The 27,994-nt window shown below is 34.2% G+C and overlaps 2 protein-coding genes across 4 annotated transcripts; one reads left to right on the top strand and one right to left on the bottom strand.

Annotated features, from left to right (window-relative positions):
• The first annotated feature begins 1,001 nt into the window (after nucleotides 1–1,001).
• On the top strand, nucleotides 1,002–3,300 carry apobec2b (apolipoprotein B mRNA editing enzyme, catalytic polypeptide-like 2b). Of its 2 annotated transcripts, none has more exons than XM_056384273.1 (4): nucleotides 1,002–1,326; nucleotides 2,277–2,457; nucleotides 2,599–2,950; nucleotides 3,057–3,300. In XM_056384273.1, the coding sequence occupies exons 1-3, from the start codon at nucleotides 1,043–1,045 to the stop codon at nucleotides 2,938–2,940; spliced, it is 807 nt and encodes a 268-aa protein (XP_056240248.1). In that variant the 5' UTR covers nucleotides 1,002–1,042; the 3' UTR covers nucleotides 2,941–2,950; nucleotides 3,057–3,300. The 2 variants fall into 2 exon arrangements, with proteins under 2 accessions (XP_056240248.1, XP_056240247.1); XM_056384272.1 differs by having other exon boundaries at nucleotides 1,005–1,326; nucleotides 2,599–2,942.
• On the bottom strand, nucleotides 3,157–13,929 carry LOC130174419 (carcinoembryonic antigen-related cell adhesion molecule 5). 2 transcript variants are annotated; one of them, XM_056384224.1, is made up of 19 exons: nucleotides 13,821–13,929; nucleotides 13,655–13,693; nucleotides 12,715–12,786; nucleotides 11,728–12,015; nucleotides 11,354–11,623; nucleotides 10,830–11,123; nucleotides 9,508–9,777; nucleotides 8,156–8,446; nucleotides 7,679–7,951; nucleotides 7,304–7,570; nucleotides 6,858–7,148; nucleotides 5,941–6,213; nucleotides 5,738–5,852; nucleotides 5,449–5,609; nucleotides 5,247–5,348; nucleotides 4,862–4,930; nucleotides 4,614–4,673; nucleotides 4,238–4,306; nucleotides 3,157–4,134 (listed from the first exon to the last, which is right to left on the bottom strand). In XM_056384224.1, exons 1-19 carry the CDS (start codon nucleotides 13,897–13,899, stop codon nucleotides 4,076–4,078), a joined length of 3,342 nt encoding a protein of 1,113 aa, XP_056240199.1. In that variant the 5' UTR covers nucleotides 13,900–13,929; the 3' UTR covers nucleotides 3,157–4,075. The 2 variants fall into 2 exon arrangements, with proteins under 2 accessions (XP_056240199.1, XP_056240200.1); XM_056384225.1 differs by lacking the exons at nucleotides 3,157–4,134; nucleotides 4,238–4,306; nucleotides 4,614–4,673; nucleotides 4,862–4,930; nucleotides 5,247–5,348 and having other exon boundaries at nucleotides 5,467–5,636.
• Between the last annotated feature and the right edge of the window lie 14,065 nt (nucleotides 13,930–27,994).

Raw genomic sequence — 27,994 nt, forward strand, 5'->3', positions numbered from 1 at the left:
TACTTGGCATAGAGTGAGGCCGAGGGAGTGGAGGAAATTGTAATTGAACTGCCCCCTCCCTCCCACCCTTTCCCTTATGCCTCAAGTTATTACATCTGCAGTGCAGAAAGCCATTTTCTGTCCGTATAGACACACATAGACACAGAAATACACACACAGTTACAAAACCAATTTTCCCCTCCCCCACACAATGGCCTCAGCAGAGGGCCTTATTGATGCAGGGTGATTTCATAGATTGATTGCTCACGGGCACGTGCACACTGGGCCACACTGCACTCCAAAGACAAATATTCTTCTTGCACATTATGTGTGTTTGCATTTGTTTGTACTGTTCACCTCACCGTCCTTCCCTATTTGGGGTGCCCTTTAGCTGGCCTTGTCATTTGGCTAAGGTGTAATGGGCTGCAGGATGTGAGAGCTGGCACAAACAAAAGTGGTGTTCAGTATCAACAGAGCCCTGGTTACCCCATACACACAGACACACATAACCAAGCATAGTTATTAATAAACTGCCTGTTGCTGGCCTGTTGACAGTTAAAGCCTGATGGATTAAAAAGCTGCCACTGGTTGTGTTTGAGCTAGTACATTTATACATAAATATGGCATTTTCCTCTCTTAATTTGGCATAAAGTGTTGTGTTGGAAGAAATGTAAGTCCTGTCCTGCCCTACTTCCATCATGCAACACACTGGCACTCAATCTTGTGTTTGGCCTTTTAATAGCCGGGGCATGAAAAGAGGGGGAGTGAGTTGACTGAGGCACTTACCCCTGCCCCAGCCAGACATGCACATGTTGTGACTCCACAGCACACAATAGGATCTATTTCTGTAAATCCACTAGGGTTATCACTCCACTTACACTAACTCTCTCTTCTCTCTCTCGCTATCTCTCTCTCTCTCTCTCTTGCTATTTCTCTCTCTCTCTCTCTCTCTCTCTCTCTCTCTCCCTCCCTCCCTCCCTCCCTCTCTCTCTCTCTCTCTCTCTCTCTCTCTCTCCCTCCCTCTCTCTCTTTATCTGACACTGTCACCCACTTACACAAAATCATGGCTGACAGAAACAGCCGGCTCAGTGCTAAGAAGAAAGAGAAGAAGGTAGAAACCAAAACAAATGATGAGAAGGACAAAGAAAAGGATAAGGGGAAGGAGAAAAATGCGAAAAAGCCTGACAAAGTTGTGAAGAAGCCAGAGGAGACCCCCGAGCAGCCCAAGACGGAAGAAGAGAAGAGGAATGGGGAAAGTGGAGGGGCAACAGGAACGGAGGCGGGGAACAGTGAAGAAAATGGAGAGTTTGAGCCCATTGAGCTGCCACCGTTTGAAATTGTGACAGGGTGGGTAAGATTTAATATATACACCACAAGAGTTAGAGTCCTACTTACACACCTGTTTTGCTATTTAAAACATTCACTTTTTTCTGTAGAATAAATAGCTCTTCTTTGTATTCCGTGTTTCTATAGGTCATATTGTTCCCCATGTATTTTCTGTACTTGATTTCATTGAGGAAGGTTACTAATGGCTTGCACCTGCCATCCTTACTAACGCAGCGGTAAGAATAGGGATGAGTCACAGAGCTGACACAGATGCCGGCCCGTGCTGTATCACTCCGCCTAGCATCTGTTCCCCCATTCTTTTACCTATGAGCATTAGCTGTTTGATATCAAAGCTATAAGAGATCTATTTGTGTAATCCATCTGGCTATTCATGTACAATATAAGAATGGCTCACTTAAAGAAAGGCAGGAAAAACACACGTACCCCATGTGTTTTTCCTCCATGTGTTGTTTGGCACATCCAGAGATTATGGGATGATTTAAAAGCCAGTAATATTTATAGAAATATCAGTTTACTCGCGGTAGCATCATTAATAGTCTATTCACTGTGTTACCATATATATCGAGGACTCACCATCATCACCTTTTTACTATCATCAACTGTTTTTGATAGTTGAAAAGTTCATCATTTAATGAGTGACTAATGCTCGCAGCGTCAGGCAAAGAAGTGAATGCCTTTTCCCCCGGAAGGGCATTTCCAGTTATCACATTGAAAGGTGACAAATTTCTTTCAAAGTATTGTTGACAGATGCGTCATGCTGATTGTTTTTTCACTTAGTCTTGGTAATCTAACCTTCATGCACAAAAAATAAAAATAACCCCTATGACAATGACAGTTGAGAGCTGTTAAACAAAGTGTTATGTGAAACCATAGCTTTCATATTCACTGAAAAGGAAACAGACTGCCTTTCATTAGATTTAAGGAAACTCTTCACTTTCACTGCCCACCAGGGAACAGATGAGCCCGTTTTACTTCAAGTTTCAGTTCAGGAACGTGGAGTACTCATCAGGGAGGAACAAAACCCTACTGTGCTTCAGAGTGGATACAGCAGGAGGCAGCACAGAGCCTCTGAAAGGTTATATGGAGGATGAACATGCCACAGCTCATGCTGAAGAGGCCTTCTTTCAACAGGTAAAGAACGCTCACACTCAGCTGTTCTCACTGTTGATCACCATGGAAGATCTGATTTCAATTTCTTTGCAAGCAGTTGCCCGTTTCCATAATGATTTTTCTCCTTAATGCCTCCATAAATCCTCACTCTTTCCTTTCCAGGTGCTCCCTAACTCTTCCCAGGAGCATGAAATCACATGGTATGTATCATCCAGTCCCTGTGTGGCCTGTGCAGCCAAGCTGACCGGCATCCTCCAGCAGCGCAAAAAGCTCCGTCTCTGCATATTCTGCTCCCGTCTCTTTGAGTGGGAGCAGCCGGAGATAGTAGAAGGGCTCCGGGCTCTGGCCAGTGCCGGCTGCAAACTGCGGATGATGAAGCCTTCTGACTTCGTGCATGTTTGGGAGACATATGTGGAGAAGGAGGACCAGAGCTTCTCGCCCTGGGAAGATTGTCAGGAGAACTACGAGTACTATGTTGAGAAACTGGCTGATATCCTCAAGTAGATGTGAGTCAGTAAGTGTGATGTTTGCAGTGCTGTGCCAATAAATAGCTTATTGGGTTTTTTTTTTGGCTGGATAATTACTCTGTTTTCCTTGTGTCTTTTGTCCCGTCTTGTTAGTGTTACAGGTGAACAAGATCTCCCCAATGAATGAACCACAAATCAGCCTACCTGCGAAATCGCCACCGGTTGAACATATATTTTAATGAACACTCATGGCAACATTTTGTATTTTTTATTTTGATAATTTCACATGGAGTCACAAGATACTTGAATTTCTACATAAATATATCGTACAGTATCCAAAGAACAAAGCAATAACTGTTGTTAAAACATTAAATAACATTTGGATAAGCCTAACTTATATCTACTGACATCTGGTGTTTGTTCTAAGAACTGAAACACTATTTGAAGGAGAGCTGATAAATCATCCTGCAGAATATAACATTATGTATAGTGCATGCCATAACTGAAAGCTAACAAAAAGTTAACGATGTATATGATTGATGTTTATCACATAAATAATGTTTCATAGTTTAACAGTACCTTTGACGGTTAGTACATCAATACAATGCTGTCAATTTAAAATGAAAATGTACAATTACCACCAGCAATGTCCAACCAAGTAAAGTCATATATAAAGAACAAATCTATACACAGTTATATTGCAATGATGGGCTGTCCATCGAGCTGGGCTGTAATACTTTGTCAATTATTTGATGAACTTTGGTGCCAACACTGTCCCGAGAGGATGGATCCTACTAAATTTACTCAACTTTTATCTAGCGCTGCTACGAGTCAAAACATCTCTTAAATGGCCTTTAAAACTCATCACTTAAAACATCCCCAATGATCCTCAGGTGTATTTTAAGACTAATACAAACATAGTGAACCTCAGAATGTTAACATTCAGGTGAAAGCAAAACTCAGGTTGAAAGTCTAACTATGCAGAGCTGAGCCAGACAAGCTGATCCTTACATGTCCAATGATGGCCACCATTCAGAGTTTGGCCTCCACTTTGTAATCTCTTAAATTTTTTGCTAGTAATAAGCATCGTACAATAGCTAAACTGTCTCTCCAGTTTCCATATATTCATAAATGATTAACTACTAAACTGACATGGAAACATCCTCAGTGACTCATTGTTTGAAGGAAACTAACCCTCCGTTGTTTTCTTCTGTGCTCTCAGTCGTCACAGCTAGAAAGACATAAAGATGGAGATGAGGAAAGATGGATCGGTAACATTATGTCTCGGCTACAGAGAAACCGGCGCAACACCCTTCATTCATTTGTAATATTACCTTTGTCCTCCTGTGTGGTTATGGGTAGTGGTGTTGTTTCACTGCAACTTGTGCCATTCTCATCCACTTCTGCAGGTCAGATTTGGTTTTAAAAAACCAACCAAGAAAAGCAGAAATGGTTAAGCCAAGAAAAAAAAACCAAAAAATCCCTGCTTACAGCCAATCACGTGTCCCTATTTTCTTGTTTTCTTATGCTTTTGTGATCACCTTAAGTTCTGGAAAACCTTTCACTATTCTCTGATATTTCATAGACCAAACACATAATAGATTCATTGAGAAAATAATCAGCAGATTAATCGAGAATGTAAATAAACATTAGTTACAGCCCTTTTAGGAATAACAGTTTTTAAATTATCGGTTTTAATGGGTCATGTACCTTTACATGGTTCATTCAGTGATGCATCGGTGATGTACTCAACCAACGGACAAGGTGCATCTGCAGGAGAGAGGAAGGAACTTTAACACAAGGCCACCAAAAGCTAAAGGCCAGCTTGAAAATGTTTGTGGGGAGTTTCACTAACAGAAAATTCAAAAATAGCTCAGAAATGAATCATTAGTGGGGCAGTGTCTGCAGCATATGCGGAAAGAGTGACCAAAAACCAAAGAGAGGTGTTGTTAGCATACCAGTACGGTCCTTCATCTGAGCCATCGTGAGAAAAAGGTTTTCCTCTTCTGGCTTGTCATCATCATCAGCTGCATGGTAAGAAAAGATAGAAGAAGGTAACTTAATTGTGGCTTTTGTTTGTTATTCTATGATGAAATATATATTATGAAGAGGTCACGATGTCAGGATGAGCTGAAACTCACTATAAAACTCCATCAACACATTAAGATTCAGGTGATAATTACGTGGTTTCATGTCTACAAGCAACCACATTGTCACATAGTCATTTGATACATTGCTGTTAAAACAACTTTTATTATAGCTTCTTTGATAATTGATATCAACTGATATTTAGATTCCTGCATTCATTCCATGCATTTAAAATGTCGCAAACTAAAGTAATACCTGGTTTACGGAAGACTCTGAGGACAATGCATCCAAGGAAGACAGCAATGAGGCCAAAGAAGAGTAAGCCAGAGATGGCAAGAAGCAGTCTCCTCTTCAAAACTGCAGATTAAAAATAAAAAAGAGAGAATGAGAGAGAGAGAGAGAGAGAATATTTGTAGAATAAAAACACAGAAAACTCCCAGGCTTCACTTTTACTCACGAAGGCTCTTGGTCTTGAAAGAATCGCTGCGTTTTGAATAAGATGGTCTCCCATTGCGAACGCCATAGCAGGTGTACAGGCTCTGGTTAGGGTCATTCTGGGGTGTGACTGTGTGCTTCTCAGGCAGATGAAGCAGATCGATTTGTTTTCCCTCCTTGAACCTGTTTAAATTTTGTATGTTGAATTTTCTGCATTTCAGCAAGGTGAGAATCCAGAGGACATACGGTATATGAATGCATTTAGAAGAATTTCTTCTGTAGTATTAAAGGGTGTTTTTGAGCTGTATTACCATGTGTAGTTCCACATGTCCTTGCTTTCCCGCACCTCACATTTGAGCACCAAGCTGTCAGTTGCAAAGACCTCTGACCAACCAGTTAACAGGATTATGTGAGCCTGTGGGCGCTCTGCAGCAAACACAATAAAAACTGTGATAAACACATTCAACACTTGCGTGCATAGAAAAAAATGAAAGAGGAAGAAAACAAAACCTACCATTGACGTTGAGCCTGACAGCCTGACTCTGGTCTGACTGGAAGACTTCATTTGTTCCTCTTTTAACTTGGCATGAATATGATCCCGTGTTTGCCGTCACAACAGAACTGATGTTATGACTGTTTTCGGATTCGGCGAGTGGAGTCCCATCTTTGTACCACAGGTACTCCCATCCAGAAGAGACATTAATGTGACAGCTGAAGGAGACTGAATCTTCAGTGTGCATCACATCGTGCTCGGGATGCTGCATCAGTGTGACTCTGGGTTTGGTATCTGAGGGGTGAAAATAATACCAATGTTAATAGTAGGCTTATAACAGCAATTAATTGTAAATCATACTGCAGAGTAATGACAGTGAATGTGGCAACCCTTTACCAGAATGATAAATTTGTCTCTCTCTCTCTCAGAAAAAACTCCCTTCCTTGGGAGATAGAGATGAGAAGATCGATACCACTCTCTTCTGTGATAGCTGGCTTAGCTTAGCACCCGGCTATGTACAAAGGTAACAAAATCTGCCTCCAAGCCCCAATAATGCTCACTAATTAACACTAAACATAATTCTGTTTGTTTAATCTCGAAAGAAAAGAAATAACAATTTGTGGTTTTACAGTACAAGGCGTTATGTAGTTAATGTGGCAGGGAGCACTGGCCTCCTGGAGATAGGTGGATTCAAGTCATCAAGTCATCAAGCCAACCGTCGACTGGCTGTAGCTTTATATTGAACATGAGAGATATAAAAGAATCTGATGACAAGAAAGCAAATAAGCATATTTCCCAAAATTTCTAACTGCTGCTTTAAAATGACTGTTTTTGCTTATTATGCTCCCCACTGGCCACCACTTCCAGTGTGACAATGATGAAAATGTTATTCCAAACAACTGTGGTAACAAAAAAGAGGAAGAAAAATAAAATCTCACCATAAACCCTGAGTGTTAGTCCAGAACTGTTGGTGCTGAAGACAGACCGGCTCTTGAGCTTCGCTGAGCAGGTGTATTGTCCACGGTGTGAGGCAGAAGCAGAACTGATGGAAAGAGTTCTTTGATCCGAGTCAAATGACAAAGAATTATCAGAAGGCTGCTTCTGTCCATCTTTGCTCCATATATACGTCCAGTCAGAGCTGCCATCCATCCTACAGCCCAACTTCACACTTTCAGAAGGGAACACATCCAACCACGGGGTCATCATCTTCAAAGATGGAACAGGAATTTCTAAAAACAGACAGACACATTAGCCACTTTTAATATCCTAAGACATATCTTGAGATGTATCTTGACTATAAAAGATTTATAACATAACATGAAAGGTGGCGACAAGCATTATAAATACACAACACATCAATACAAAGTTACTTTCTTTGGCTCACCAACTATTTGTAAGTTCCATGTACCACTATGCTCGGCATAGTACGTTGATTTGTCTCTTTTGGCCTTGCACTCATAAGTCCCACTATCTGATGAACTAGCTTTATGGATTGTAAAGCCACTGTTGTAAGAAAGTTCTTTTCCATTTTTGACCAACTGATATTCCCAACCAGACGAGACTGGAACTTTACATTTGAAGGACACTAACTCTCCAGCATACACCTTGTTAACGTCTGGATCTCGAGTCATCAAGGTCTTCGGCTTTTGTGCTAAAGACAAAAAGCAGAAGAAATGTGTCTGTGTGTATTCTGTCATACCAACGGCCTTTAACTGTTATAAAATAATAAAATATCTGTCAAGAGTCAAGAGAAACTTACCTTGGACTTTAAGGTGTATTTCCTGACTAGAATCACTGACAAAGACTTGATTCCTGCCTCTTTTTGCTTTGCATCTATATGATCCTCCATTTAATGTCTTAACAGAGTTGATTGAATACATTTTTTCAGATACACCAATTTCAGTGGCATCTTTATACCACAGGTACTCCCATCCAGTGGAGACATTGATGTGACAGCTGAAGGAGACTGATTCCTCAGGGAACATCACCTTGTACTCTGGATCCTGTGTCAGTGTGACACTGGGTTTCTTATCTGGGTAGGGGAGATAAACATGTTGCCATCAGTGTGTAAAATTACAAAAGTTATCAGATGTGCCTTTAACACATAATGATCTCACCCAACCCCTTCCCCTAATCCTTGAAAATGTTTAATTATAACTTAAAGAAAACATCCCCTATTATAGAGTATATTAAGTAAGTATTTTTTATTGTTATGTAAATTTAAAAGAAAACTTACCATACACTGTGAGAGTAAGTTCAGAACTTGGGCTGCTGCGGACAGACCTGTCCTGGAGGTGTCCCATACAGGTATATTTTCCTGCATGTTTAACTGAAGCAGCGCTGATGGAAAGAGTTGCTCCATCCGAGTCAAAAGACACAGTATTATCAGCCTGAACCTTTTGTCCGTCTTTGTACCATGTATGTTTCCAGCCAGTGCCTTCAGCCATCCTACAGCTCAACTTCACACTCTCAGTGGGGAACACATCCAACCACTGGGTCAGGTTCTTCAAAGATGGTACAGGAATTTCTAAAAACAAAGGAGACACATTAGCCACTTTACATATCCTAAGAGATATCATCTTTGTGGGGGTTTTTTTAAATTTTATTTTATTATGATAGGGGCAGTGAAAGAGAGACAGGAAAGGTAGGGAAGAGGGTGAGGGTTTTATACCTCAAAATATTAAGTTTACTTTCAGAAAAAGACAAAGAAAAGCAGCTAATTCACTGAGTTGTAATGCTTGGAATATTTTTTGGATTATACTATGGTATTTTTCTGCCAGATTGTCAAAGAAGATAGTGATTAATTTTCTGTTGACTAATTGATTCGTTGTTTCAGCCTCTTTGTATTTGCATTATTTTTTTACCATGCAGTGAATAGGTACAAGCCACAGCATAGTTATTGCACATGCTTGTAGCATACGCAACAAAACTATATCAAAGCACACTACAAGTAAGCTCAGTTAATGAGGTCAAACTAATAAAAAAAGGTTGAATACTCATTGACACATGTTTGAACTGTTTAAAGTAAGAAACCAGCAAAGGAAACAAAATACATAAAACTACCATATTCTTTTAAAGAGTAGCCTGCAATGGCCTTGTTAATCTGAGCATCCAGGATGCAATGATAATGATGTCAAATCAATACACAATAGGCCATTATTCACATGGTTTAGAGAAAAAACAACTGCCTTAATCAAGTACAGTATTAAGATGAAGGAAGCAGGGACCAGTGAAAGAAAATGTGAAACTATGGAATGAGCTCATAGATTGAACAAAACATCCTTTCTCTAACTGATATTCCAGTGCTACATACACACACTGTACTCTTCTGAGCTATCCCTCCCTGCACTATAGCACACCACAACATCCTGTTTCAACAGAAAAGGCATAAAATAACGGAAGCTAGTTGCTTGTTTTACTGAAGTCATAGCCGCTTGAGGTTTTTCGAAGGCGTGCCATAAGCTTGACAACAGAAAATGAGAACGTCATTTACATACAGGATTAGCATATTAGTCATTTAAAGCAAGCAATTTGAGCTTATCTTGAATACCATATTTTAATTAATACTACTTTGCTGTTTTTACCTACCACGAACTTCCTGTGATATTTCAGCACTGACGTTTGTTGATGTTTTTCCACTCCTGGTAGCCTGGCACGAGTATTCCCCCCCATCAGAAAGACTAAGAGGAATGCTGATGGTTTTGCTGGTGGTAGGTGGTGAGAGGTCATTTCCATCTTTGTACCACCAATAGCTCCAGCCAGAGGCCACGGCAACATTGCAGGTGAAGTTCACCGTTTCTCCAACATACATCGGGTTAAAATCAGGGTCCTTGCTCACTGTCGGTTCTGGTGTGTTTTCTGAAGCGGAGACAAATCACACAACATTACTGCTACACTGCACCTCAAAGCTTGTGATGAAGTCATACACAGTAGCCCCTTAAGACATGCCTGTAGAGTCTAATGCAATCCAATACAACTGTTCTGCCATAAAATCTACATTCATGATGTATATAATGTTCTTATGTTTGACAATTCAATTTTATGATTGTTTTTATGATTATCAGGCTGCTTTACAGAAGTGTAATATCTTGTCACCCTTGTGTATGTAAAAAAAATAGAAACACCTCCCAATATAACATAGTCCAATACAGCACCACCTTTAAGTTTGCCCTCAGCAATAGACATACATTTGAAATTACACATTTCTGAAAACATAAACCTCACAAACATTATAAACTTCATAAAGGTAGAATTTATGACAGAGCTGTTGTATTGAATTGTTATAGACTTTGCAGGTGTATCTCATGAAGTGGCCCAGTAACTATATATCTATATCTATATCTTTCACCTATATTAAGTCTTAAGTTAATGAAATTAAATATTGAGAAATAATAACTGTACTTGTAAAACAAAAGTTACTAGCCTGGCTCTGTCAAAAGCTGACATTTTTAACAGTTCGATTGACACATGGTGTAAACAAAACATGGACATACCATCACCTTTTAAATTGATACGGTGAACTTGTTGGCAAACAGTCAGACACAAATCTTGCAGTTTCTAGCCACTTGGCGAGTGTAAGTCCAATGTTCACTCTCTCATAGTTCTGTTTTTGGTCCTTAACAACTCTTGAGGGAAACATTTGGCTGTTTAGCTGATAAATACTCTAATATATTGAGCAGCTAGTTTCTATGTAAGCTAACCTAACCTGCCCTTTGGTGTAGTAGGTTTTTTGCTGTGGCTCAGAACAACACTATGAGAGCAGTGAGAATGAACCAGCATGATAAACAATGAGCTGCAACTCATTTCATTTCATTCATTGCTGTTACAAAAAATATAGATTATAGCTGCTTTAAGATACCTTAATGAATATAAAGTTAATGTAAGTGTTATGTATAGGCATGAAATCTCACCATAAACCATGATGTTAATTCTGTTGCTGAATCCAGAGATGGCTTTCCTGGAATTATGCTGAGCTTTGCAGGCATACTCTCCTTTATCAGCCTGAGTGACCGAAGTGATATTGAGATATAATCCATCTTCATCCGAGTCCTGCTCTCTCAGCGAGTCATGCGAGAGCTGCTGTTCATTTTTGTAAAAGATGTACTTCCAGGTAGAGTCGCCAACCCCACACTTTAACAACACAAGCTCATCTTCGAAAACATCCCTCCAGGTACTCTCCAGTGTCAGAGAAGGTGCAGGCGGGTCTGAAAATATGCACCACAAAGAAATCTTCAAGATAAAGCCTAATTAAATACGCTCATTGCATTAGAAAAGGATAAGAAAAAAGAACATAAACTGAACTATTCAAATTGCCACCTTCTCATATTTAAGTACCATACATGTATCCAAAAGGCTCATGCGATGGATGAAATGGTCGTATGGTTGCAGTGTAGTTTGACCTATAGCTGGTGACACAGTACAAATGTTTGCTTACCAGAGACCTGCAGAGATGTTTTACCCTCCTCTGTGTAGAATGGGTCTTTGCCTCTCTTGGCTTTGCAGTGGTACTGTCCGTTGTTAGAATGATCTATAGTATTTATTACATAAGTAGAAGTACTTTGTGCTTGAATTTCACTGCCATTATGGGACCACAGATATTCCCATCCAGAGGCCTCCTTGACACTGCATGTGAAGGTGACAGACTCTCCGGGGTACATCTTGTCCAAGCTTGGTGTTCGCTCCATAGTCAGCTTGGGGTTGTTTGCTAATCAGAAAGAATTTAAAAAAAAATTGTGAGATTTCAGTTATTCTTATATTCTGTCTTGACATTCAGAAAAAGTATGGGAAATGAAACATAATGAAACCTACCATAAACTTTGACTTCAAGTGAGTTGCTACTTGAATGGGTACCGCCCTTTGTTTTGTGATGAACTTTACAGATGTAACTTCCTGCCATTTGTGTTGCCGCAGTGATTGTGAGGACTGACCCGTCAGCAGATATAGACACGTTTGGATCTGCATCTTGTAGTAGTTCTTGATTTTTGTACCAGGTGATGATCAGGTCAGAGCTGCCACTGACACAGCTGAGCTCCACTTTCTCAGAGGGAAACACTTCCAACCAGGCTGACTGTTGCTGCAGAGATGGTATGGCAGGCTCTAGAAGTTTATCAAAAAATAATATAGATTACATTCATATAAATAGAAAAATAACATTATACTGAAATTAGCATGCACATTTTGGCCCACTGGCATCATAGGAGCTTTAGTGTGAAAATTGTCTTGATTTTTCTTGTGGTAAGTGCAGTTATGAATGTTACTCTAACATTGGATTAAAATAAATACAATTACAGACTACATTCAAAATTATTCAACACATGTTTACCAAGTTTTTTTTAATCAAAATTCCACATTGAAATACAATACAAATACAATAATATGATATACAGTATGATTTATTAGTTTTATTTTGCACATTGCAACAGGTTTCTTCTAAAAGGCAGTGAATCAAACTGCTTTGAAGTCATCTAGATTACTCAGTACAGAGTAAAAATAAAATGATTGCGAAAACCTTTTGACAACGCCCATGATGATCTCACCGGTGCCATTTTTCATTTCCCATCCTTAGTCCAAAATCACTATAATACTATGATGTACACATTGATTTTGAGTGAATTTTGCTCTCTCAAGTCTTTACATAATGTATCACCTATATGCACCTAAATATCATCTAAAGGTGACTGATTGATTTCAGGAAGTAATGCCTTAAATTTAATTTAAAAAATTGAAGGAAGCTGCATAATCACTCTTAGTGTTTTAGATTTATATACAGTAGAATAACAGAGGTTAAAATCTCACTATAAACAGTTGTCGCCGGCATCATTTCTGGCACAACAGTGGTTGGAAAGCTGCTTCTGTACACTTCAGTGGCTGTTGGAAGAGAGGAGATGTATTGAGGAAAGACTTAAGATCAGACAGAACAGCCAACATTTGTGCTTTATCTAAATGTCAAGTGGAGGTTTAAACAGCAACAGCAGAAATAATAAATCCATTTTTCAAGCAAAAATGCCAAATATTTTCTGGTTCCTGCTTCTCAGATGTGAGGATTTGTTATTTTTCTTCGTAATACAGTATATGACAGCAAACTGAACCAGGTTTTGGACTGTAGGTAAAATAGAGTAAGAAATATTATAATCTCCTTGAGTTGTGGGAAATTACGACTGGCATTTTTCACTATTTTCTGCCATTTTATAGACAAAATGATCAATCATTTTAATAGGAACATAATCTGCCAATAAATTGGTAATGAAAATAATTGTTGGATTATACAATATATTATGAGGTGTTATTTTACCCACTACTTGTACTGGATGACACAAGAGCAGGGACAATACAGTTTAGAAAGCATAACTATGTACAAAACATGACATTTGCACGACAGACTACTGAAATATGAACTTGCAGTAATAAGAGTCTTGATTGTAGGAACTGTCAGACTCATGACAACAAAGTACTTTATGTTCCTCATGTTTACGTAACCCATGCTGTACTTCCTAAACATCATTTTGGTCTGATTCCAAGTTAGTACAGACTGTTAAAACATTTTATATCTAAATACGGATTCAGTATTTTCATATACAATCACATAAATGAACTTGGAAACAGAATATATTTAATCATTTATTGCAGATGTGATATATATGTTTTTGTCCAACTGCTTACAGACTAAAAGTTTTTAATGATTAATAAGTGCTGAACCTAGCCTTAATGTTTTGTCAACGTGTCAAACGTGTCTTACCATCTTCAGGATCCTGAGCTGCACAAACAGCAGTGAAATCTATAAAAGAAAAACAATTATGCATTTTCATCATGGAATCGTGGAAATCATATTTGAATGTACATGAAGATATTCTTTAAATACTTTGATTAATCACAAAAATAAATGCAACTGCATAAAAACTTACATATCACACAGAAGACCTTGATAAGATACATTTTCCATTGAGCTGCACCTATAGATGCAGTGTTGCGGAGTTGAGTCATGTATCTGCTTTGAAGTGAAGTTCAGCAAAGGAAATAGACTGCAGACGCGATGGGCGTATGACACATTGGTTTCTAAACTCACCTCAGGACAGCAGCTTTCCTGTCTCTATGACATCTGCTTTTTTTTTTGGTTGAAGCAACAGGAAATGTGTTTCAACCACTATGCATTCTCAAAATGAATTTGAACTGCTGATTTCTGCTGAAAAGTAGCAGAAGGTTTAGGGAATTGAAACAACTTGCAAGCTAAGTTAAGAAGAGTTAATGTGTGATAAGCCTGCTATTCTGTTTTATACCAAACAAATATTGTGTTAATTGTTTACTCTTTGTTTAGGTTAAGTGTGTTTGAAAGGGATTTCTTTCCTTTCCAATTCAAAAGGTTTACAGTATGCAAAGAATTTTTTAAAACTTTATACCATTTAGTTACATTTTATGATACCACTAACCATTATCTGAGTCATTAAACTGATTCTTGACAGAATTAAGTAAGCAAAACTAAAACCAAAGCTCTTGCTAAAACCATAGTTACTATTTTATTTTTGTGCAGTTTCACAGCAGATCTTTTTTAAACATGTAGGTGTGACATTATATTGGAAACCTCGGCGGAAGCTGCAGACTTCTTTTTTTTTTTTTTTACACTTCTGTGAGACCACCATATTAAGAGCAAACATCACAGCCACATCCTTTTGTCTTCAGCTGAAATTCACTCTCTAGACATAAAAATGGAAACAAGTTAAGCCACAATTAATTCCCTCAGAGACATACACATACATATACAGTATATATTTTCATCAAGGTTTATGGATAATGTTACATATTGTCTCCTCACTATTCAATTATTGCTTGAGGAGAAAGCCCTTTGTGATTTGCAGTGTGAGATATGTGTGTCGAGATATGACATATTACTTCTCATCTGTCAGTGGTTTTGTCTCATCATACTCACCATAAGGTGTCAGTATAACACAGAAAATGTATTATCTCTGACAACTCCTCAGACCCTGAGCCAGCAAACTTGCTTTCTCATGCAAATTTATTTTTGAAAAGAATAAATATAAATGTATCTGTTGACTTACTACTCTGTCTAGTGTTACTGAAATCAGTAACAGTAAACATATATAAGATGATGTAGTTTGTAATGGCAGTTATTGTTTTGTAGAAAAAACAATATGCCAAATATTGCTACAAACCTCCTCTTTGCATCTGGTCAACCACAACCTGCACAACATCCTGGGAGTTAACATGCCACAGACTGCCAGAGCTCAGCAATTCATTCTTGTTAAATGACATTTAAGCAGGGTGGATGTTGAAAACAGGTGTTTGTGAATATGAGTCTGTCTGAAAAGCAAGGAATATCCCATCCAAATTTAATTTTTTGTGCATCAATTAGTCATGACCTATGGCTCCTTCGCTGAAGTCAGCAATCGTACAACAGTAATAATGAAAGCCAAAATCTAAAGAGTATTGAACGGCCTCAAGCTGATTATAATGCAGTTGTGCTGCAGGGGAGGCATGAATTAGTGTGGCCAGGTGTAAAAAAGAGAGCTCTAGAGCTCCCAGTGGAACTAAAGTGGTTAAAAATACCTTCCAGACATGTTTTAACACATGTAAAAAGTAAAATCTCAGTGTATGTGCACTTGACTCTATGTTTCCACATCATGAATTATGACCCTAGTAAGTACACACCTTAAACTTGAGTTAAACGTGAGCAGAGAGAAACAGATGAATGTGAGAAACTCATCTTTTCGCCTTAACTTTCAGTTAGAACCTTATTCTTTTACTGTGTCAGGTTTTGTACCTGTTACCATTCTACCATCAGCAGGTCTGCCTCAGTCTCAGTCAGTTGAACCGAGTAAATACAGTATAGTCCACTAGTCCACTGTGTTCTGCTGATGAGATTACTGTAAACCTTTTAAACAAGGCTGGCCAAGGCTTAAGCTAACTAACCGGTTGCTTAGGGCCCCACATGGCCACCAGGGGGCCCATTAGAGTGTGTGTGTGTATACATATATATATATATATATATATACAAACATATAAACACACACACGCCCGCCTTACTATACTATGAGTGTTCATGACTTACTATACTATGACTCTTTTGTGCCTTAATATACTATGACATTTTATGCCTTACTATACACTATGAATTTTTATGCCTTACTATATACCATGAAGTTTGTTTTTCTTTTAAGTTATATTTCTGACTTTATTCGGACAGTACAGTGAGAGAAATACAGGAAATTCAGGGAGAGAGAGAGAGGGGGGATCACATGCAGCAAAGGGCTGCGGGTCAGACTCGAACCAATGGCTGCTGCAGTTAGGACTAAGCCTATGTGGTAAGCGCTTTATAAGGTGAGCAACTGAGGCGCCCTACCATGATGTTTTTATGCCATTTAATGCCTTACTGTAGTATGACGTTTTTATGCCTTATTATAGGATTTTTATGAGGAGTTTTTTGTGACATTTAATGCCTTTTTATTCCTTATTATACTATGACATTTTATGACTTACTATACTATGACTTTTTATGCTTTGCTATACTATGACTTTATGCCTTTCTATACTATGATTTTTTTTGACTTACTATACTATGAATTTTTAATGCCATACATTATTATGACTTTTTGTGCCTTACAAAAATATGACATTTTATGCCTTATGTTACTACCCCAAGTTGTTCTAGGGGAAACAGGAGTAACATAAAACTAGTAACATAGTAACTTACTATACAATGATGTTTTTATGACATATTATGCCATTCTTTATGACATTTATTGCCTTGCTATACCATGAAGTACCTTGAGTTACATCATGCTTCGGCCTGCTGCTGTATTGTCCTCGGTGTCTGTTGCTCTGTTTGTTCCCAGAGTTACCAATTATGTCCTTGTCTTCCTCGTGCTTCTGGTTCCTGTGGTCTCCTGTGTTTCCACGTGCTTCACCAGTGTTTTGTAAATTCTTTTGTTAATAAACATTTGTTAATATGCCTAGGTATATTTTGAAATTTTTGTGACATGTTATGGCTTACTAGAGTATGACCTTTTTATTCCTTACCATACTATGACGTTTTCATAATGTTTTGTGCCTTACTATACTATGATGTTTTTATTACATTTTATGTCTGACTATAGCATGATGTTTTAATGCTTTGCTATTCTATGACGTTTTCATAACGTTTTGGGCCTTACTATACTTTGATGTTTTTATTACATTTGATGTATTACTATACTATGATGTTTTTATGCCTAACTATGCTATGATGTTTTCATAATGTTTTGTGCCTTACTATACTATGATGGTTTTATTCCATACTATACTATGACATTTTTTTTGTCTTACTATAAAATGACTTTTATGCCTTACTATATACTAGGAATTTTTATGCCTTACTATACTATGATTTTTTTTACAACATTTTATGTCATGGTTTGCCATGGCATTTTATGTTTTACTTTGTTTGGATTTTGTCACTTCCTGTTTTATTTTGTAGTGAGTTTCCGTGTGTGTCTCGATGGTTTTACTTCCTGTCTATGTCCTGTTTCCCTCCTTGATGATTATCTGCCTTGCCCTAATGTGTTTCACCTGTGTTCAATCAACATTGCCTCCCTCCTGTCTATTTAGTCTCTGTGTTCCCCTTTGTCTGTGTCAGTTCATCCGTTATTCTCCCCTCTGGTATCTGTTTAGGTACCTTGAGTTACATCGTGCTTCGGCCTGCTGCTGTATTGTCCTCGGTGTCTGTTGCTGTGTTTCTTCCCAGAGTTACCAGTTAAGTCCTTGTTTTCCTTGTGCTTCTGGTTCCTGTGGTCTCCTGTTTCCACTTGCTTCACCAGTTTTTTGTAAATTCTTTTGTTAATAAACATTTTTGCACTCATGACTTGAGTGGTAGCATTTGGTTCCAACTTACCACAAAATGTGACAATTTTATGCCATACTATACCATGAAGTTTTAATGATATTTTATGCCTTGGTTTATTTTGAAATTTTTATGACATGTTATGGCTTACTAGAGTATAGAGTAACACTATGACTTTTTTTGACATTTTTATGCAATATTAAACTATGATATTTTTTGCGCATTTTCAAGACTTATTGTACTGTGTCCTTTTATTCCTTACCATACTATGACATTTATATTACCTTTAATGCCTTAATTAACTTTTTTTTTTTTTTGACGTTTTATGCCATACTATACTATGCCGTTTTTTGACGTTTTTAAGCCTTACTATACTATGTTGATTTATTCCTCACCATACTATGACCTTTTTATGACCTTTTATGCCTTAATATACTATAATGATTTTTTGACATTTTATGCCATACTATACTATGGCGTTTTTTTGATGATATTTCTTGATGATATTTCTTTGCATTTTCAAGTCTTATTTCTTTGCATTTTCAAGTCTTACTAGAGTATGACATTTTTATGCCATACATAACTATGACGTTATTGACATTTTTAAGGCTTACTATACTTTGTCGTTTTATTCCTTACCATGTTATGATGTTGTTTCTTTACGCCATACTATACTATGATGTTTTTTGGCATTTTGAGGCCTTATTATACTATGTCCTTTTATGCCTTAATATACTATGATGTTTTTATGACCTTTTATGCCATACTATACTGTGACATTTTTTGACATTTATGCCATATTATACTATGATATTTCTTTGCATTTTCAAGTCTTATTATACTGTGTCCTTGTATTCCTTACCATACTAGGACCTTTTTATGACCTTTTATGCCTTAATATACTATAATGATTTTTTTTGTCATTTTATGACATACTATACTATGACGTTTTTGACATTTTTAGGCCTTACTATACAATGTTGGTTTATTCCTCACCATACGGTGACCTTTTTATGACCGTTTATGCCTTAATATACTATGATATTTTTTTTATCTTTTATGCCATACTATACTATCTCGCTTTTTACATTTTTATGCCTTACTATACAATATCATTTTATTCCTTACTATACTATGACATTTATATCACCTTTTATGCCTTAATATACAAATCTTTTTTTTGTCGTTTTATGCACTACTATACTATGACTTTTTTTGACATTTTTATGCAATACTATACTATGACATTTTTTTGGCATTTTGAAGTCTTATTATACTGTGTCCTTGTATTCCTTACCATACTATGACCTTTTTATGACCTTTTATGCCTTAATATAGTATAATGATTTTTTGACATTTTATGCCATGCTATACTATGTCGTTTTTCACATTTTTATGCCTTACTATACAATGATGATTTATTCCTCACCATACTATGACCTTTCTATGACGTTTTATACCTTAATACTCTATGACGTTTTTTGACATTTATATGCAATACTATACTATGACATTTTTTGGCAATTTTATGCCTTACTATACCATGTTGTTTTTTGGCAATTTTATGCCTTACTATACCATGTCGTTTTATTCCTCACCATACTATGACCTTTTTATGACGTTTTATGCCTTAATGTACTATGTTGTTTTTTTGACATTTTATGCCATACTATACTATGACTTTTTTTGACATTTTTATGCAATATTAAACTATGATATTTTTTGCGCATTTTCAAGACTTATTGTACTGTGTCCTTTTATTCCTTACCATACTATGACATTTATATTACCTTTAATGCCTTAATTAACTTTTTTTTTTTTTTGACGTTTTATGCCATACTATACTATGCCGTTTTTTGACGTTTTTAAGCCTTACTACACTATGTTGATTTATTCCTCACCATACTATGACCTTTTTATGACCTTTTATGCCTTAATATACTATAATGATTTTTTGACATTTTATGCCATACTATACTATGGCGTTTTTTTGATGATATTTCTTGATGATATTTCTTTGCATTTTCAAGTCTTATTTCTTTGCATTTTCAAGTCTTACTAGAGTATGACATTTTTATGCCATACATAACTATGACGTTATTGACATTTTTAAGGCTTACTATACTGTGTCCTTTTATTCCTTACCATACTATGACCGTTTTATGACCTTTTATGCCTTAATATACTATGACGTTTTTTCACATTTTTATGACATACTATACTATGACGTTTTTTCACATTTTTATGACATACTATACTATGTCGTTTTTTGACATTTTTAAGCCTTACTACACTAAGTTGATTTATTCCTCACCATATTATGACCTTTTTATGACCTTTTATGCCTTAATATACTATAATGATTTTTTGACATTTTATGCCATACTGTACTATGACGTTTTTTCACATTTTTATGACATACTATACTATGTCGTTTTTTGACATTTTTAAGCCTTACTACACTAAGTTGATTTATTCCTCACCATATTATGACCTTTTTATGACCTTTTATGCCTTAATTAACTCTTTTTATTTTTTTGACGTTTTATGCATGCTATACTATGACGTTTTTTAATCATTTTTATGCAATACTATACTATGACATTTTTTTGGCATTTTCAAGTCTTATTATACTGTGTCCTTTTATTCCTTACCATACTATGACCTTTTTATGACCTTTTATGCTTTAATATACTATAATGATTTTTTGACATTTTATGCCATACTATACTATGGCGTTTTTTATCATCTTTATGCAATACTATACTATGAAATTTTTTGGGCATTTTCAAGTCTTATTATACTGTGTCCGTTTATTCCTTACCATACTATGACCTTTTTATGACCTTTTATGCCTTAATATACTATAATGATTTTTTGACATTTTATGCCATACTATACTATGACGTTTTTTCACATTTTTATGACATACTATACTATGTCGTTTTTCACAATTTCATGCCTTACTATGCTGTCATTTTATTCCTTACCATACTATGACATTTATATAACCTTTCATGCCTTAATTAACTTTTTTTTTTATTTTGACGTTTTATGCCATACTATACTATGTCGTTTTTTGACATTTTTAAGCCTTACTACACTATGTTGATTTATTCCTCACCATACTATGACCTTTTTATGACCTTTTATGCTTTAATACTCTATGGAATTTTTTTGACATTTTATGCCATACTATACCATGGCGTTTTTTCACATTTTTATGACATACTATACTATGTCGTTTTTCACAATTTTATGCCTTACTATGCTATGTCATTTTATTCCTTACCATACTATGACCTTTTTATGACCTTTTATGCCTTAATACACTATAATGATTTTTTGACAATTTATGCCATACTATACTATGAGGTTTTTTCACATTTTTATGCAATACTATACTATGACATTTTTTTGGGCATTTTCAAGTCTCATTATACTGTGTCCTTTTATTCCTTACCATACTATGACCTTTTTATGACCTTTTATGCCTTAATATACTACAATGATTTTTTGACAATTTATGCCATACTATACTATGACGTTTTGTGACATTTTATGCCATACTATACTATGACGTATTTTGACATTTTATGCCATACTATACTATGACGTTTATTTACATTTGTATGCCTTACTATGCTATGTCGTTTTATTCCTTACCATATTATGACATTTATATCATCTTTTTGTGCCTTAATTAACTCTTTTTATTTTTTTGACGTTTTATGCCATACTATACTATGCTGTTTTTTGACGTTTTTAAGCCTTACTACACTATGTTGATTTATTCCTCACCATACTATGACCTTTTTATGACCTTTTATGCCTTAAAACTCTATGATATTTTTTTGACATTTTATGCCATACTATACTATGACGTTTTTTAATCATTTTTATGCAATACTATACTATGACATTTTTTTGGCATTTTCAAGTCTTATTATACTGTTTCCTTTTATTCCTTACCATACTATGACCTTTTTATGACCTTTTATGCTTTAATATACTATAATGATTTTTTGACATTTTATGCCATACTGTACTATGACGTTTTTTCACATTTTTATGACATAATATACTATGTCGTTTTTTGACATTTTTAAGCCTTATTACACTATGTTGATTTATTCCTCACCATACTATGACCTTTTTATGATCTTTTATGCCTTAATATACTATAATGATTTTTTGACATTTTATGCCATACTATACTATGACGTTTTTTCACATTTTTATGACATACTATACCATGTCGTTTTTTGACATTTTTAAGCCTTACTACACTATGTTGATTTATTCCTCACCATACTATGACCTTTTTATGACCTTTTATGCATAAATATACTAAAATGATTTTTTGACATTTTATTCCATACTATACTATGATGTTTTTTCACATTTTTATGACATACTATACTATGTCGTTTTTCACAATTTTATGCCTTATTATGCTGTCATTTTATTCCTTACCATACTATGACATTTATATAACCTTTCATGCCTTAATTAACTTTTTTTTTTATTTTGACGTTTTATGCCATTCTATACTATGGAGTTTTTTTGACATTTCTAAGCCTTACTACACTATGTTGATTTATTCCTCACCATACTATGACCTTTTTATGACCTTTTATGCCTTAAAACTCTGATATTTTTTTGACATTTTATGCCATACTATACTATGACGTTTTTTATCATTTTTATGCAATACTATACTATCACATTTTTTTGGCATTTTCAAGTTTTATTATACTGTGTCCTTTTATTCCTTACCATACAATGACCTTTTTATGACCTTTTATGCTTTAATATACTATAATGATTTTTTGACATTTTATGCCATACTATACTATGACGTTTTTTCACATTTTTATGACATACTATACTATGTCATTTTTTGACATTTTTAAGCCTTTCTACACTATGTTGATTTATTCCTCACCATACTATGACCTTTTTATGATGTTTTATGCTTTAATATACTGTAATGATTTTTTGACATTTTATGCCATACTGTACTATGACTTTTTTTCAAATTTTTATGACATACTATACTATGATGTTTTTGATATTTTTAAGCCTTATTACACTATGTTGATTTATTCCTCACCATACTATGACCTTTTTATGATCTTTTATGCCTTAATATACTATAATGATTTTGTGACATTTTATGCCATACTATACTATGACGTTTTTTCACATTTTTATGACATACTATACTATGTCGTTTTTTGACATTTTAAAGCCTTACTACACTATGTTGATTTATTCCTCACCATACTATGACCTTTTTATGACCTTTTATGCCTTAATATACTATAATGATTTTTTGACATTTTATGCCATACTATACTATGACGTTTTTTCACATTTTTATGACATAATATACTATGACATTTTTTGAGCATTTTCAAGTCTTATTATACTGTGTCCTTTTATTCCTTACCATACTATGACCTTTTTATGACCTTTTATGCCTTAATATACTATAATGATTTTTTGACATATTATGCCATACTATACTATGACGTATTTTGACATTTTATGCCATACTATACTATGACGTTTATTTACATTTGTATGCCTTACTATGCTATGTCGTTTTATTCCTTACCATATTATGACATTTATATCATCTTTTTGTGCCTTAATTAACTCTTTTTATTTTTTTGACGTTTTATGCCATACTATACTATGCTGTTTTTTGACGTTTTTAAGCCTTACTACACTATGTTGATTTATTCCTCACCATACTATGACCTTTTTATGACCTTTTATGCCTTAAAACTCTATGATATTTTTTTGACATTTTATGCCATACTATACTATGACGTTTTTTAATCATTTTTATGCAATACTATACTATGACATTTTTTTGGCATTTTCAAGTCTTATTATACTGTTTCTTTTTATTCCTTACCATACTATGACCTTTTTATGACCTTTTATGCTTTAATATACTATAATGATTTTTTGACATTTTATGCCATACTATACTATGACGTTTTTTCACATTTTTATGACATACTATACTATGTCGTTTTTTGACATTTTTAAGCCTTACTACACTATGTTGATTTATTCCTCACCATACTATGACCTTTTTATGACCTTTTATGCCTTAATATACTATAATGATTTTTTGACATTTTATGCCATACTATACTATGACGTTTTTTCACATTTTTATGACATACTATACTATGTCGTTTTTTGACATTTTAAAGCCTTACTACACTATGTTGATTTATTCCTCACAATACTATGACCTTTTTATGACCTTTTATGCATAAATATACTAAAATGATTTTTTGACATTTTATGCCTTACTATGCTATGTCGTTTTATTCCTTACCATACTATGACCTTTTATGCTTTAATACTCTATGGAATTTTTTTGACATTTTATTCCATACTATACTATGATGTTTTTTCACATTTTTATGACATACTATACTATGACGTTTTTTCACATTTTTATGACATACTATACCATGTCGTTTTTTGACATTTTTAAGCCTTACTACACTATGTTGATTTATTCCTCACCATACTATGACCTTTTTATGACCTTTTATGCCTTAATATACTATAATGATTTTTTGACATTTTATGCCATACTATACTATGACGTTTTTTCACATTTTTATGCAATACTATACTATGTCGTTTTTCACAATTTTATGCCTTACTATGCTGTCATTTTATTCCTTACCATACTATGACATTTATATAACCTTTCATGCCTTAATTAACTTTTTTTTTTATTTTGACGTTTTATGCCATACTATACTATGTCGTTTTTTGACATTTTTAAGCCTTACTACACTATGTTGATTTATTCCTCACCATACTATGACCTTTTTATGACCTTTTATGCTTTAATACTCTATGGAATTTTTTTGACATTTTATGCCATACTATACTATGGCGTTTTTTCACATTTTTATGACATACTATACTATGTCGTTTTTCACATTTTTATGCCATACTATACTATGTCGTTTTTTGACCTTTTATGCCTTAATATACTATGTCGTTTTTTGACATTTTATGCCATACTATACTATGCTGTTTTTTGACGTTTTATGCCATTCTATACTATGGAGTTTTTTTGACATTTTATGCCATACTATACTATGACGTTTATTTACATTTGTATGCCTTACTATGCTATGTCGTTTTATTCCTTACCATATTATGACATTTATATCATCTTTTTGTGCCTTAATTAACTTTTTTTTTTTTTTGACGTTTTATGCCATACTATACTATGCTGTTTTTTGACGTTTTTAAGCCTTACTACACTATGTTGATTTATTCCTCACCATACTATGACCTTTTTATGACCTTTTATGCCTTAAAACTCTATGATATTTTTTTGACATTTTATGCCATACTATACTATGACGTTTTTTAATCATTTTTATGCAATACTATACTATGACATTTTTTTGGCATTTTCAAGTCTTATTATACTGTTTCTTTTTATTCCTTACCATACTATGACCTTTTTATGACCTTTTATGCTTTAATATACTATAATGATTTTTTGACATTTTATGCCATACTATACGATGACGTTTTTTCACATTTTTATGACATACTATACTATGTCGTTTTTTGACATTTTTAAGCCTTACTACACTATGTTGATTTATTCCTCACCATACTATGACCTTTTTATGACCTTTTATGCCTTAATATACTATAATGATTTTTTGACATTTTATGCCATACTATACTATGACGTTTTTTCACATTTTTATGACATACTATACCATTTCGTTTTTTGACATGTTAAAGCCTTACTACACTATGTTGATTTATTCCTCACAATACTATGACCTTTTTATGACCTTTTATGCCTTAATATACTATAATGATTTTTTGACATTTTATGCCATACTATACTATGACGTTTTTTCACATTTTTATGACATACTATACTATGTCGTTTTTTGACATTTTAAAGCCTTACTACACTATGTTGATTTATTCCTCACAATACTATGACCTTTTTATGACCTTTTATGCCTTAATATACTATAATGATTTTTTGACATTTTATGCCATACTATACTATGACGTTTTTTCACATTTTTATGACATACTATACCATGTCGTTTTTTGACATTTTTAAGCCTTACTACACTATGTTGATTTATTCCTCACCATACTATGACCTTTTTATGACCTTTTATGCCTGAATATACTAAAATGATTTTTTGACATTTTATGCCATACTATACTATGACGTTTTTTCACATTTTTATGCAATACTATACTATGTCGTTTTTCACAATTTTATGCCTTACTATGCTGTCATTTTATTCCTTACCATACTATGACATTTATATAACCTTTCATGCCTTAATTAACTTTTTTTTTTATTTTGACGTTTTATGCCATACTATACTATGTCGTTTTTTGACATTTTTAAGCCTTACTACACTATGTTGATTTATTCCTCACCATACTATGACCTTTTTATGACCTTTTATGCTTTAATACTCTATGGAATTTTTTTGAAATTTCATGCCATACTATACTATGGCGTTTTTTCACATTTTTATGACATACTATACTATGTCGTTTTTCACAATTTTATGCCTTACTATGCTATGTCATTTTATTCCTTACCATACTATGACCCTTTTATGACCTTTTATGCCTTAATACACTATAATGATTTTTTGACAATTTATGCCATACTATACTATGAGGTTTTTTCACATTTTTATGCAATACTATACTATGACATTTTTTTTGGCATTTTCAAGTCTCATTATACTGTGTCCTTTTATTCCTTACCATACTATGACCTTTTTATGACCTTTTATGCCTTAATATACTACAATGATTTTTTGACAATTTATGCCATACTATACTATGACGTTTTGTGACATTTTATGCCATACTATACTATGACGTTTTTTATCATTTTTATGCAATACTATACTATCACATTTTTTTGGCATTTTCAAGTTTTATTATACTGTGTCCTTTTATTCCTTACCATACAATGACCTTTTTATGACCTTTTATGCTTTAATATACTATAATGATTTTTTGACATTTTATGCCATACTATACTATGACGTTTTTTCACATTTTTATGACATACTATACTATGTCATTTTTTGACATTTTTAAGCCTTTCTACACTATGTTGATTTATTCCTCACCATACTATGACCTTTTTATGATGTTTTATGCTTTAATATACTGTAATGATTTTTTGACATTTTATGCCATACTGTACTATGACGTTTTTTCACATTTTTATGACATAATATACTATGTCGTTTTTTGACATTTTTAAGCCTTATTACACTATGTTGATTTATTCCTCACCATACTATGACCTTTTTATGATGTTTTATGCTTTAATATACTGTAATGATTTTTTGACATTTTATGCCATACTGTACTATGACGTTTTTTCACATTTTTATGACATAATATACTATGTCGTTTTTTGACATTTTTAAGCCTTATTACACTATGTTGATTTATTCCTCACCATACTATGACCTTTTTATGATCTTTTATGCCTTAATATACTATAATGATTTTTTGACATTTTATGCCATACTATACTATGACGTTTTTTCACATTTTTATGACATACTATACTATGTCGTTTTTTGACATTTTAAAGCCTTACTACACTATGTTGATTTATTCCTCACCATACTATGACCTTTTTATGACCTTTTATGCCTTAATATACTATAATGATTTTTTGACATTTTATGCCATACTATACTATGACGTTTTTTCACATTTTTATGACATAATATACTATGACATTTTTTGAGCATTTTCAAGTCTTATTATACTGTGTCCTTTTATTCCTTACCATACTATGACCTTTTTATGACCTTTTATGCCTTAATATACTATAATGATTTTTTGACATATTATGCCATACTATACTATGACGTTTTTTGACATTTTATGCCATACTATACTATGACGTTTATTTACATTTGTATGCCTTACTATGCTATGTCGTTTTATTCCTTACCATATTATGACATTTATATCATCTTTTTGTGCCTTAATTAACTCTTTTTATTTTTTTGACGTTTTATGCCATACTATACTATGCTGTTTTTTGACGTTTTTAAGCCTTACTACACTATGTTGATTTATTCCTCACCATACTATGACCTTTTTATGACCTTTTATGCCTTAAAACTCTATGATATTTTTTTGACATTTTATGCCATA

This window comes from Seriola aureovittata, chromosome 9 (genome assembly GCF_021018895.1).
Source record: "Seriola aureovittata isolate HTS-2021-v1 ecotype China chromosome 9, ASM2101889v1, whole genome shotgun sequence".
In the NCBI taxonomy this organism is placed as follows: domain Eukaryota; kingdom Metazoa; phylum Chordata; class Actinopteri; order Carangiformes; family Carangidae; genus Seriola; species Seriola aureovittata.

What these genes read in the sequence shown, in the direction of transcription:
- apobec2b (XM_056384273.1), top strand. Translation starts at nt 1,043, where the DNA reads ATGGCTGACAGAAACAGCCGGCTCAGTGCTAAGAAGAAAGAGAAGAAG. An exon ending in CCGTTTGAAATTGTGACAGG is followed by an intron (nt 1,327 to 2,276) that starts GTGGGTAAGATT and finishes ACTGCCCACCAG; the next exon opens with GGAACAGATGAGCCCGTTTT. An exon ending in AAGAGGCCTTCTTTCAACAG is followed by an intron (nt 2,458 to 2,598) that starts GTAAAGAACGCT and finishes TTTCCTTTCCAG; the next exon opens with GTGCTCCCTAACTCTTCCCA.
- LOC130174419 (XM_056384224.1), bottom strand. Translation starts at nt 13,899, where the DNA reads ATGACTCAACTCCGCAACACTGCATCTATAGGTGCAGCTCAATGGAAA. An exon ending in CAAGGTCTTCTGTGTGATAT is followed by an intron (nt 13,694 to 13,820) that starts GTAAGTTTTTAT and finishes TTTCTTTTATAG; the next exon opens with ATTTCACTGCTGTTTGTGCA. An exon ending in TTTCAAGACCAAGAGCCTTC is followed by an intron (nt 5,349 to 5,448) that starts GTGAGTAAAAGT and finishes TTTAATCTGCAG; the next exon opens with TTTTGAAGAGGAGACTGCTT.